This window comes from Mytilus californianus, unplaced genomic scaffold (genome assembly GCF_021869535.1).
Source record: "Mytilus californianus isolate M0D057914Y unplaced genomic scaffold, xbMytCali1.0.p SCAF_3, whole genome shotgun sequence".
In the NCBI taxonomy this organism is placed as follows: Eukaryota; Metazoa; Mollusca; class Bivalvia; order Mytilida; family Mytilidae; genus Mytilus; species Mytilus californianus.
This window is the reverse complement of record NW_026262679.1, coordinates 13,343,360-13,357,356: the sequence shown is the minus strand read 5'-3', so window position 1 is coordinate 13,357,356 and position 13,997 is coordinate 13,343,360. Positions and strand designations below refer to the sequence as shown.

At 30.2% G+C, this 13,997-nt stretch overlaps 1 protein-coding gene across 4 annotated transcripts in view; it reads right to left on the bottom strand.

The window, feature by feature from the left end:
- LOC127732951 (furin-like protease kpc-1) overlaps positions 1-13,997 on the bottom strand; it is an 88,327-nt gene that overhangs the window by 58,294 nt on the left and 16,036 nt on the right. For all 4 annotated transcript variants that reach the window (XM_052242173.1, XM_052242176.1, XM_052242174.1 and 1 more), the window contains exon 3: positions 11,797-11,904. In XM_052242173.1, coding sequence (XP_052098133.1) covers positions 11,797-11,904 — 108 coding nt within the window. The remainder of the gene's footprint in view (positions 1-11,796; positions 11,905-13,997) is intronic.

Genomic DNA, 13,997 nt, shown 5'->3' with positions numbered 1-13,997 from the left:
AGTGTTGCTCACCTTGGTCTATGTGCATATTCAACAAAGGACTCTCCAACATTGTAGATGAGAATAGAATTCATGACAAAAATCTCTGTTTTGTTGATCTTGTAATGCTGATCATTTAGTCTGTTTAGTTTCTCTCTATCTTCTTTATTTTTTGCTTCTGAACATTTCTGCTCTAGTCAGATTTTCTCTATTTACAATAGTTTTCAAAATAATAGACAAAACTTGCATTTTACCCCTTTGTTCTATTTTTAACCATGTCGGCCATCTTGGTTGGCCGGCGGGATCATCGGACACAATTTTTAAACTAGATATCCCAATGATGATTGTGGTTAAATTTGGCCCAGTTAAGTTTCAGAGGAGAAGATTTTTGAAAAAGTTAACGATGACGGACGACGGATGCCAAGTGATGAGAAAAGTTCACTTGGCCCTTCGGGCCAGGTGAGCTAAAAAGCAGTAGTTCAGCCACTTAATTGTTTTTTCTTAATTCAAAATTACCATAAAAGTATCTGCAACTCTTTTCGCAAAAAAATATTACTTCAGATAGAAAATAATTGTACAGTAGGTCATGAATACTTCAGTATAATTTCCAGTCTTTAGCTTTGATTTAAAATAGATATATGAAATTACAGGGATAAAATAATTAAGTATATATATGTATGGAAATTAAGAGTATCTCCTAATTAATAGTATCAGCTTTAATAAGAAATCAAAATACCTTTGGGAAAACTAAAGATAGAAATTCCAATTATTTTAGAACCTCATTTGCAGTTTGGAATTCTGATATACTGAGAAAAAAATTCCCTCACAGAAACATTGACAAAGTCAGAATTCCTAATTAGAACTAATTTACTATAATGCCAAATGTATGTCATGAATCTTAAATAAAATACTAACAGAATGATACCCATAAGAGTTCTTTCCTAATGGATTTATAGCATTAAGTTGCTTCAATTACACAAACTGTTGCTTTATGATGCACAATCATATACATTATTTAACAAAATAAAGATACAAGTGTGAACAACCTATAGTAATTATTTTTACAGAAATGATCTAAGAACTAATAAGCGTGCATGACCAAGACATGGTATGTAAGAATTAACCACCGTCCTATTCAAAAGGTCCCATGTTGATTGTATGCTAATCAATACACCACTTCCTTATAACATGCCAGTCCTACAGAGGGAAATGGTGGACTTCTGGGGACTAACATACAGTAAACTGTGAAGTCTCAATGATCCACTGAGGATCATGTAAAGAAACAATTAGTTCAATGGTATTATAGGTGATTAATAAACTCTGTTAAACTAACAATACCCATAAGTACACTATAGTCCATGTTTTCTGGATACTTCTGCTTAATTATTCCAGATCCCAAAGCTGGCAAAGGTCTAATGAATAGCCATAAAACTTCATTACTGTCATGTCTGCATGTTAGGTCAATATTCAATTAAAAAAATTTATGTAAACAGGACAAGTCATTTCTTTTTTATTCTTGGAAACTATTGTGTATATATGTTACTTACACAACTTTTGACTTTAAAAAAAAATTATTAATAAACAACATGAAAAGTAGAAACCCATGTCCTCCGATTCATGATTACATGGACACTACCCATGTCTCTCTTCATTCAGAGGGAAACTTTACAGTAGAGAATACACATTTATTTTCTTTGGGTTTATGTACATATATGTGCTATGAATGGACTTTTGTCATGGCTTCTAAATGTCGCTGTTTGAAAAAGTGCTGCATCAAAGCTACTTGGTTAAGCTGGTTTCATGGTGTTAATTATTCCTCTGACCAACAGAATATAAGTACGGGTACTTAAATTCATCCTCTGTCTCTTCAGACACAACATCAACAAAAATAATAAGGTTTCAAAGGCAATACATCTGCTATACTCTTAAATCAGTCTGGGCAATCCATGAATTCAACAAGGTTAGTAACTTCAGTACATGCTGAATTCAACTCCATTTTGTTTTACTTCTTTCAGCTTTTTAACCATTTGGTCACAAAAATAATACTTTGACAAAAATGAAAATGTTTAGGACATTTGGCATATTAAAAAAGTAGTTAAATTTCATGGATTTTCCAAATGATTAGATTTCCTCTTATATTCAGAAGAGATTTCAAAGAAGATGTGCTTAAGTTTCTCCAAAGTAATCATATGTTTCTTTGCAAACTCTGATAAGCCAATTAAAATAGAAAATAAACCAATTAAAATGGAAATTTTAATGCACTTTCTTGCATCATGCTTATATAAGACAGTATTTTATCCAGATAAATTCATTCTAAATGGAAATTCCCAATGGAACTTCATCTAAAAACTCTGCAGCTACCAATAAATCTTGGAATAAAGATTAAATACAAATGATTTTTGCTGCATCTTTATTTTCACAAGTGATCAATGCTGTTGTTATGGTAACCCTTCATATTTAAGAAAATTGTCTTTTTACAATAATACACTGCCTCCTGACTTATTAGGGTAAAAAATGAACTCCATGTCAGTCATGTCAAAAGAAATCACATTGCCAACATTAAAGAATAACATCTTTTACCCAATAGTGTCTGGAAAATGTAAAAATCAACATATAGAAATGTCAACATTGATACTTTTTCCATCAATTTTCTTTTCCCATATATAGTAAATTGAAGTTCTAAGTATTGTGTTGTGGTAACAGTATGGAGATCTTTATAACATCTATCTTCTCAACACAAATCGTTTTGTTTTTCACTCAAAATCTTTCACATACAACATAAATGTCAAAATTTTAAAGTTTTAAAATGGAAAAAGATTGCAGTATATAAATAAGCAACAGAGATTTCACTCTGACTTCCTCCACAAAGATGAATGGATGGGAGCCATTATATGCCTGGTATGGTTTTAAGTTTTCTATAAAGAACTTTAACATTTCAAATATAGATTAATAAGAAGATACATGTGTAAAGGAAATAATTATAAAATAACAAAATAACCGAAATTTTAAATAAGTCTTTTTATTCAACAAATGGGGACGAGGAAAGCTTTATACTTAAACCAATCTTCCTTTGAAAAAAAACCTGTTTTTAATCAACATAACTCCGTTTACATAAGCCATTTCCCACATTTTCAATCATATGCAAATATAGAAAGCTGCATTATCCATAACATTCACAATCAAGGGAATATCACAGAGCTGCAACTGAATAGATGTTAAGAAAAAAAAAACATGTATATGTTGTGTTTACCATACTGAGATAAGGGGAGTTAACTCATGTGAAAAGTTAGATCATTTATCCAGCTGTTAAAGCTAACAGAATGGTTTTACCAGAAGAAAAATGACCTGAGGATTCAAGAAAACAATCAAAATATTTTGTTACTTGATACAACTTTTCAGGTTTTATCTATGCCATTGATTAACCATATAAATCATTGCCACTTTTTAACCAAACAGTTGTAAAATCAAAAGCTTTAGCAAACACATATATATAACACTGATCTCTTAAGCATTAATAAACTGATTACCATTACATATAAAATGTAATTTATTTTAATTCTCACTATTGTAATGAACTTCATTAAAATATATAGTAGAAAAACAAAGGATGTGGGTGCATGTGTACATGAAATAAAAAGTATCACTGAGATATAGGCAGGAACTAACAATTGTCAATGAGATATTGAAATGAATTATAAAGTATCATCCAAATATAAAACAGGAACTAACAATTGTCAATGAGATATTGAAATGAATTATAAAGTATCATCCAAATATAAAACAGGAACTAACAATTGTCAATGAAATATTGAAATGAATTATAAAGTATCATCCAAATATAAAACAGGAACTAACAATTGTCAATGAAATATTGAAATGAATTATAAAGTATCATCCAAATATAAAACAGGAACTGAAAATTGTCAATAAGATATTTTCATGAAGTAAAAGTATCACTGAGATATATGCAGGAATTGACAATTGTCAATGAGATATTTACATGAAGTATTAAGTATCACTGAGATATATGCAGGAATTGACAATTGTCAATGAGATATTTACATGAAGTATTAAGTATCACTGAGATATATGCAGGAATTGACAATTGTCAATGAGATATTTACATGAAGTATTAAGTATCACTGAGATATATGCAGGAATTGACAATTGTCAATGAGATATTTACATGCATGAAGTATTAAGTATCACTGAGATATATGCAGGAATTGACAATTGTCAATGAGATATTTACATGAAGTATTAAGTATCACTGAGATATATGCAGGAACCGACTATTGTCAATGAGGTGTTTAAATAAATTAAACACTACCATTGAGATTTTTACCACAATGAACTTTGCCTCAATATTTGAAAGAAATGACAAATATCACTGAAATATTTGAAAGAATTTACAAGCATCATTATAAGATATTTGAAAGAATAGACAAGCATCACTGAGATATTTGAAAGAATAGACAAGCATCACTGAGATATTTGAAAGAATTGACAGGTGTCACTGAGATATTTGAAAGAATTGACAGGTGTCACTGAGATATTTGAAAGAATTGACAGGTGTCACTGAGATATTTGAAAGAATTTACAAGCATCACTGAAATGTTTGAAAGAAGAGACAAGCATCACTGAGATATTTGAAAGAATAGACAAGTACCACTGAGATATTTGAAAGAATAGACAAGTACCACTGAGATATTTGAAAGAATTGACAGGTGTCACTGAGATATTTGAAAGAATTAACAAGCATCACTGAAATGTTAGAAAGAATAGACATGCATCACTGAGATATTTGAAAGAATGGACAGGTGTCACTGAAAAATTTGTCAAAAAACTGACAAGCATCACTGAGATATTTGAAAACATAGACAAATATCACTGGGATATTTGAAAAAATTGACAAGAATATTTGAAAGAAATGACAAGTATTACTCTCAAGAGATATTTGAAAGAAACTGACATACATCACTGAAATATTTGAAAGAATTGAAAGCATCACTGAGATATTTGAAAGAATTGACAAGTATCACTGAGATATTATCATTAGTTATATGAGAAAGTGTTTTAGTGAGTGCATTTTTAAGATGTTTTTGCATCTTGTATCCCAACTGTAAGAATGTTTGATTTGAAAGATAAGTTTATATAATATACATAACAAGTTCTAAATACATCAGAGATTATTTTCAAGGATTTTTTGTATCAACAGTTTAATATAAATAATTATATATTCTGATATTCTTTTCACATTATATTTCTCAAAGTTAAACATTTTCTATATTTCATTTTTAAATTAAAATCTAATGCTAGACAGAATGCTGATAATATTGTTTATTTATAGAAACTTCACAGCAATAACTTCTCTGGTATAAACTTCAAATATTAATTTGCATGTAATACTCGCTGTAGAAAGAGACTTAAAAAATTTCAAAGAAGTAGATATTTTCAACATCAAAATGAATTCTTTTTATCAGAAATAGAAAAGAGAGATTAAGCAATAGTCTTGTTCTTCAGAAATTTTATTAAGTTATATTGTTATTCATATATTTGACATTTAAAAGAAAAAAAGAGATGAACTTTATCAGTTCCTTAGTAAGAAGAGCAAGAGAAAGGATAAAGAAGTTACAATTTTTGTATCACATTTCTCCATTATAGTCTAATTGTCATTAATTACTGTCTGAAATGTTATTTTTACCAAATATTGAATGATGGCTGTGTTAGAAGTACATTCTAATTCTGTATCATTTGTATAGTGCCTAATATATGGGTTAGAGTATGCCAAGTTTCAATTAACCCTGTACTTTATATATGTCTACATATATTATCTAATTATTTTGATTCTGGGTTTTTCCATTAATGATTTTAATGTCCACTAAGACTCTGTAACAAAAATGGTATGAAAGCTAACAGCATCAATGGTTTGATATAAAGTAGAATATTGATTTGTAATCCCAGCAGACTACAGGGTACTCTGTACAAAGTTATATATATATTGATCTCACTACTTCTTTATATGGCTTTTTTCCCTGTAAATACGCAAATATATACTGGCAGATAACTATATGATTATGTAAATCTGTCTGTGACAACTTTTTCAAGTATATCTATATTGAATACCTTACAACCATTGCTTTTACAGCTCTACATAACATTGAAATGAACTGACTGACATGAAACAGAACTTATTTGTCATTATTTAAATATTAATGTTAAAATCTTTAAAAAAAAAAAAGAAACAAAACTAAACTAAACAAAGCAGTTTCATGATATTTTTGTACCGATATATAGAAATTTAATAATTGTAATTCATTAGCTACAAAACTTTATATTTTAGACATTAACTATTAATGAAAGCTTTATGATTATTCAAAATGACAAGAATTACACAAAAAATCAGAAGCTACTTAGAAAATGCTGGATGGTTTAGTATTTTTTTTCAACATAATGATACATATTTCAACAATCTATGAAACTAGTTTTTTTCTATTCTCTTTCTATGCTGTAAACAGACATAATGAAATTTTTATTAGCCAGAGAACATTATAAAATAATTCAAATTGCTAAGGAAACTGTTTCAATTAGAGTTCATCTTCTGGAAAGTGTCAATACTATTTAACTTTTCAGACAATACAGTTCAACGTTTCCTGACAATACTATACACTGATTTCTGACAATATTATACATAGTTTTCTGACAATATTATATATAGTTTTCTGACAATACTATACACTGATTTCTGACAATATTATGCATAGTTTTCTGACAATATTATACAGTTTTCTGACAATACTATACACTGATTTCTGACAATATTATACATAATTTTCTGACAATACTATACACTGATTTCTGACAAGTAGACAAAAATCAGTACAAAGAATAACATTATGAGAAGCTGTCAGCAACTCTTGAGAAATCATAAAATTTTACCAGAAACCATGAGGAATCAACATTAATCAGAAACCATAAGAATTCAACATTAATCAGAAACCATGAGAAATCGACATTAATCAGAAACCATGAGAAATGAACAATAATCAGAAACCATGAGAAATCAACATAAATCAGAAACCATGAGAAATCACATCAATCAGAAACCATGAGAAATCAACATTAATCAGACACTATGAGAAATGAACATTAACAAGAAATCATGAGAAATCATCAGCAAAGACTAAAAAACATGAGAAATCATCAACAATGACTAGAAAACATGAGAAATCAACATAAATCAGAAACCATTAGAAATCAAACATAAATCAAAAACCATGAGAAATCAACATTAATCAGGAACAATGGGAAATCAACATTAATCATAAACCATGAGAAATCAACATTAATCAGAACCTAGAGAAATCATCCACATAAACCAAAAAACATGAGAAATCATCAACAACGACTGAAAACATGAGAAATCAACATAAGTCAGAAACCGTGAGAAATCTAACATAAATCAGAAACCATGAGAAGTCAACAGTAATCATGAACCAGGAGAAATCAGAAACATTGATCAGAAAACATGAGAAATCAACAGTAATCAGAAAACATGAGAAATCATCAACATGAGCAAGAAACAATGAAAATCATCAACAAAGACTAGAAAACATGAGAAATCATCAACAATGACTAGAAAACATGAGAAATCAACATAATTTAGAAACAGTGAGAAATCAAACATAAATCAGAAACCATGAGAAGTCAACAGTAATCATGAACCAGGAGAAATCAGAAACATTGATCAGAAAACATGAGATATCAACAGTAATCAGAAAACATGAGAAATCATCAAAATTATCCTGAAACCATGAGAAAACATCAACATGAACAAGAAACAATGAAAATCATCAACAAAGACTAGAAAGCATGAGAAATCATCAACAATGACTAGAAAACATTAGAAATCTACATAAATCAGAAACCAAGAGAAATCAAACATAAATTAGAAACCATAATAAATCAACATTAATCAGGAACCATGGGAAATCAACATTAATCAGAAACCATGAGAAATCAACATTAATCAGAAATCATGAGAAATCAACATTAATCAAATATCATGAGAAATGAACATTAATCAGAACCTAGAGAAATCATCAACATAAACTAAAAACCATGAGAAATCATCAACGACTAGAAAACATGAAAAATCAACATAAATTAGAAACCATGAGAAATCAAACATAAATAAGAAAACATGAGAAATCAACAGTAATCAGGAACCTGGAGAATTCAGCAACATTGAACAGAAAAACATGAGAAATCATCAACATTATCCCGAAACCAAGAAAAATCATCAACATAAACCAGAAACCATGAACATCATCAACAATGACCAGAAACCATCAATAATGACCAATAAACCATGAGAAATCACCAATAACCTGAAAACATGAGAAATCACCAACCATAACCCAAAACCATGGGAAATCAACATAAATCAGAAACTATCAACATTAACCTGAAACCATGAGATATCATGAACAATAACTTGAAACCATGAAAAATCATCAACTTTATCCTGAAAACATGAGAAATCATCAACACTTACCTGAAACCATGAGAAATCAACATTAGCAAGAAACCATGAGAAATCAACATTAGCAAGAAACCATGAGAAATCATTAACATCAACCTGAAACCATGAGAAATCAACAAGAATCAGAAACCATGAGAAGTTAATCAGAAACCTTGAGAATCATCAACATGAACCACAATCCATGAGAAATCATCAACAATGACATGAAACCATCAATAATGACCCAAAAATCATGAGAAATCATCAACCATAACCTGAAACCATGAGAAATCAACATTAGTCAGAAACTATGAGAAATCTTCCACATGAACATAAAACCATGAGAAATCATCAACAATGACCAGAAACCATTAATAATGACCAACAAAACATGAGAAATCATCAACAATAACCTGAAACTAGGAGAAATCATCAACAATAACCAGAAACCATGAAAAATCATCAACATTTACCAGTAACCATCAATGAGTACAACAAGAGTGCACACACTGAAATGTCTCGCCTTCTTTACTGACCATTGATTTTTTGTTGATAATCCTAAATATAAAGCTTTACTACAACTATCACATAAACTTAACATGATCCAAGAAAATGAGGCCAAGGTCAGATAAACCAAACTGCAAATACATGTAGACCTTACAATCATTCCATCCACCAAATATGCTTTAAATATAGTTGACCTATTACACATAGTATCTGAGAAACAAAATTAATCAGGAAAACTTGACATTGATCAATGAACCATTATCAATGGTCTTAGATTCTATATGAAATAGGTTCAAGGTCAGATGAACCATGCCAGACAGACATGTACACCTTACAGTCAATCTATGAATTAAATATAGTTGACCTATTGCATATAGAATCTAAGAAACAAACTTCACCAGGAAAACTTAAGATTGACAAATGAACCATGAAAATGAGGTCAAGGTCAGATGATAATTGCCAGACAGACATATACACCTTACAATCATTCAATACACCAAATATAGTTGACCTATTGCTTATAGTATTAAAAAAACAGACCAAAAAACAAAAACTTAACATTGAACAATGAACCGTAAAAATGAGGTCAAGGTCAAATAAAACTTGCCAGACTGACATGTACATCTATAAATATTTTCATACACCAAATATAGTTGACCTATTGAATACAGTATTAGAAAAACGGACCAAAACACAAAAACTTTACTTTAACCACTGAACCATAAAAATGAGGTCAAGGTCAAATGACACCTGCCAGTTGGACATGTGCACCTTACAATCTCAACAGTAGATAAAACATGGCCAGACCAAAGCCAAAGAAAATAGTAAATAGTGACTGGGAACAATTGTTGAGATGTAATTTGTCAAGCTGCTATGGAGCTGTTTTCCCTAATCAATACCTATGTATAAGATACAAATTATCTATAGTTTATATACTGCTTCAGGTTAAGTGTTCATTAACCTCCAACTCAGTAAAAATACACATGTAATTAACTAACAGCCAGATGTGTACTTTACGCTTTCAACTTCATGTTTCTTAAATAAAATTTCATTTCAGAGATGTTTTTCAAGTCGATGAAACCTTGATTTTAGTTTCTTCATAAATATGTCTTTAGAACCTGAATATCTAAGGTCAGATTCATTTGTTTTATATTGATCTTTATAAAAAGGAAGTTATATTTTATCTTATCCATTATCCTTCATAAAAAATATTAACTTGTTAAAAGTTGTAATTTGACTGAACATTATGACGTCAGGCACCATATGAACCCTGGCTGTCAGATTCTTATTACCACAGTTCAAATGATTTAATCTGGTTCAAATGATTTCAAAGTTGAATCGTTATCAGAGTCAGTAATATTGGCTCTTCTGATAAAGTTCTGAGTGTAAAGAACTATCAGCTATCAGCTGCTGAGATACAGGTGTTTTACGCAATATTTTCATAATAATGTTCATTTCATAATGATCTTTTATCAATGAAATAGAGAAAACACCACAGATATGCACTTCTTACGGCAGATTTGTTTCTTTGCTATTATGAATCAGAATTAATTGCTATAATTAAAAGTTGCTGGTTTCTTTTAAAATCCAAAAGAAAATTTCCCCTATATATCTAGCTACTGTAATCATTATTGGCATATCAAACATTTATATCCTTCTGAAAATAACATGAAAAAAGCCATTTAATTGCCTGCCTAAGGCCAGAATTTGACTTTTTGTGACAGATCTAAACATCAATGAAGTGGAGTTCATTTATGCTTGTTGTAACCAAATTTATAAGGATACTTATCAGTACTAGAAAGTACCTGGTAGTAGAAATCTGACTAAGTACCAACTGACAAGATAAGACAGTACCAATCTATAAATATCAACACATGACACCATAAACTTATTCAATACATGTATTAACATATGGTAAACCTGCTAATTAGAAAAAAGAACTTCATTAAGACTGAATAATTGAGACAGTTATAGCTGACTAGGACCTTAATCTTTGTATGAACTCTACTGAGGACTATAACATGCTAAATGTTATGATGTAAACTGTCTACCATTCTCAGCTTTATTCTACACTTGTCAGCATAATCAACTACGCATAGACTGTGTGTCTCAAAGGTCATTCTTGGTTTAAGAAGAAATTATCAGATACAAATTGTGTGTCTGAAAGGTCCATTCTTGGTTTAGACACAATCTACCACCTGTAAGACATGTTTCTGAGGGCAAGGGTTTGATCAAATCAGAAAGTGTCATAAGACAGGAATTATGGCCAATACATTTGTTACTGGTTTTGACTATTCTGTCATAACATAATGAACTGATTGCATTGACAAACAATGAATTGTAATTTGTGTGTTACTTACTTAAATGTCAAATGATGCAAGATCATCTAACACAATCCCATTAAGGTAATTCTGGGCTCTTAAGCTAACTTTGATCATTTTTTTTTCTTCATATTTTCCCCAAAAAGTAGTTTTATTAAGCCTTTTAAAATATTATAATAAAATGTATATATATGTCATTGATCTTGATTTTTAGCAGCAGAATGTTCAAAATTACCTAATTTGCTAGTATGGTATACAAGGGAAAGGTTTAAAAAAAACTTGTGCATTGTAAAATGAAATCAGAAGAATTACCACCTATTTTAAGTTATACATTTTTTTAATTTTCAAAACAGCCTGCCTGCCTGATTGACATCATCATACTAAAACATAAGTATACTATTGGTATTTAAATACAAGCCTCCACCCCCAAAAACCAACCAAAATGTTTATAACAACTATACCTACCAAGTACCACATTCTGGACCACTTTGGATCATTGAACTCATAGTTATGTGGAAAATAAATGTCTCTTTTTACCCTCTTCTTTACAACTTGCTGTTCTAACCAATGTACCTACAAAAAATATAAAACCAGACATACTTTATATATCTTCTACATAACAATGATAACTTGCTGTCTAAATAAATCTACATATACAATATAGAACTTGCTGTCTAAATAAATCTACATATACAATATACAACATTTTTTTACATGAAAGTTTTTCAGACAGTATATTTGGTGTTTAAGCTGAGAACATTTCATGTAGCTCATTCTCAAGAAAGCTAATCTCGAAAAAGAGGAATATTCAGATTCATGAGGTATTAAAGTGATTGAAGCTGATCTGGTCTCCATTTAAATGTTAAAGGTACCAGTAAATTTAACTATGTCAATAACACCTAATCTATATTACAAGTATGTTTTTTTTTCTATTGAATGATTGTTGTTGCTCAATGGCCAGTGTAATGTTTTGGAATGTTTGCATCCTATATGTTTATCACCAAGAAAACTATTAAACATATAAGTGTTTATGCAAAGGATTACACCCATGTGTGTTTATATACCCAAGTGTGGATAATCACTTTCTCAAAGAATCAAATTTATAAATGTTTAAATTGTATTTGATTTTGGACTTGTGAAAAGAACTGAGCGGGAAAAAAACTACTGCATGTACAACTTTTAAATATTTGCAAATATAATAGAATGAAAACTTTAATCCAGAATACAATTGCAAATCAAATTTACAATAACTTTCTTCATATCAATTCAAAATGACAAAATTTAAGCAAAATTTGTACAGAAATTGTTTGACAATTTTGCACAATTTTTTCACTGAGTCAAACTTGATTTTAAAGTGCAAAATGAAGAAGTTTCATGACTGTTTAAACAATGGGTGTATTATTTTTTAAATTGATAAACAAAATGCATACACTTACTAAAATAGCTGTCAAAAGGTCTACTTAAAGTATCAAATAAAATGACTAATGTTTAGTAATCTTTTCTAAAATAGGTAAAAACAATATAGAAAAGTCATGCCCTCATCAAATTTGTTCAGATTTATATTTTAGAATCTGACATACATGTGCAAAACATGTTAGAAAATGATATGTTCTTAAAGGTTTTATGTCTTTGACATGACTGACACAAGTTTTAATTTCTTGTATTTCTTACTTATTTGAATAGAAAGAGATTTTTTGCAAATATCAATGAGATGGCAACACAACATCACAACAAGCAAAAACAATAATTTTTCTTAGGGTTAGGGTTATACCATATACCAGACTTAAATTTCTTTTAGAGTCAACAGCACTTTTATAAATAAATAGGAAATTCCAAAATAATTTAATTAGAACTGCTGCTTACAGTAAGCATGTAGAGAGATTCAAATATTTTTTTCAAAAATCAAAATATGTTTACACATAATGCTTTCCTCATAATCCATGACTCAGTCCAATAAGTTCTAAATGAAGTTGCACAAATAAAATTTTGGAGCCCTGATGTTCAGATGTAATCACAATATAAAATATGTGCTTTATTTAGTTACAAATATAAAACAAAGGATTATAACTGGCTTGAAAATTTCCCTTAAACACTTTATTCATTGGTTTGACCTGGCTATAGGGATTGAACCTACAACCTCCCACACTGGAGCTGGGCATATTGCCACATGCCCACTAAGGCAGTTTCATGATTGGTTTGACCTGGCTGGGGATAAAACCCACAACCTCCCACACTGGAGCTGAGCATATTGCCACATGCCCACTAAGGCAGTTTCATGATTGGTTTGACCTGGCTGGGGATAAAACCCACAACCTCCCACACTGGAGCTGAGCATATTGCCACATGCCCACTAAGGCAGTTTAATAATTGGTTTGACCTGGCTGGGGATAAAACCCACAACCTCCCACACTGAAGGTGAGCACATTAACATAAGTTCACCAAGTCAGTTTCCTAAGCACCTGTTTCAAAAAATATCCAATGGACTGAAAGGAAATTCTGATTCATATACAACAGACTTCTTCAAGACATGAAACACCACTTTGTCTCATCATGTAATTGTCTGATCTCCAGAAGCCTGCAGGTGAATCTTATTTCTTTTTCCCCATCTTTTAATCTAATACATTTGTAACTATACAAGAAAAAAACAATAGATTCTGTGGGATACA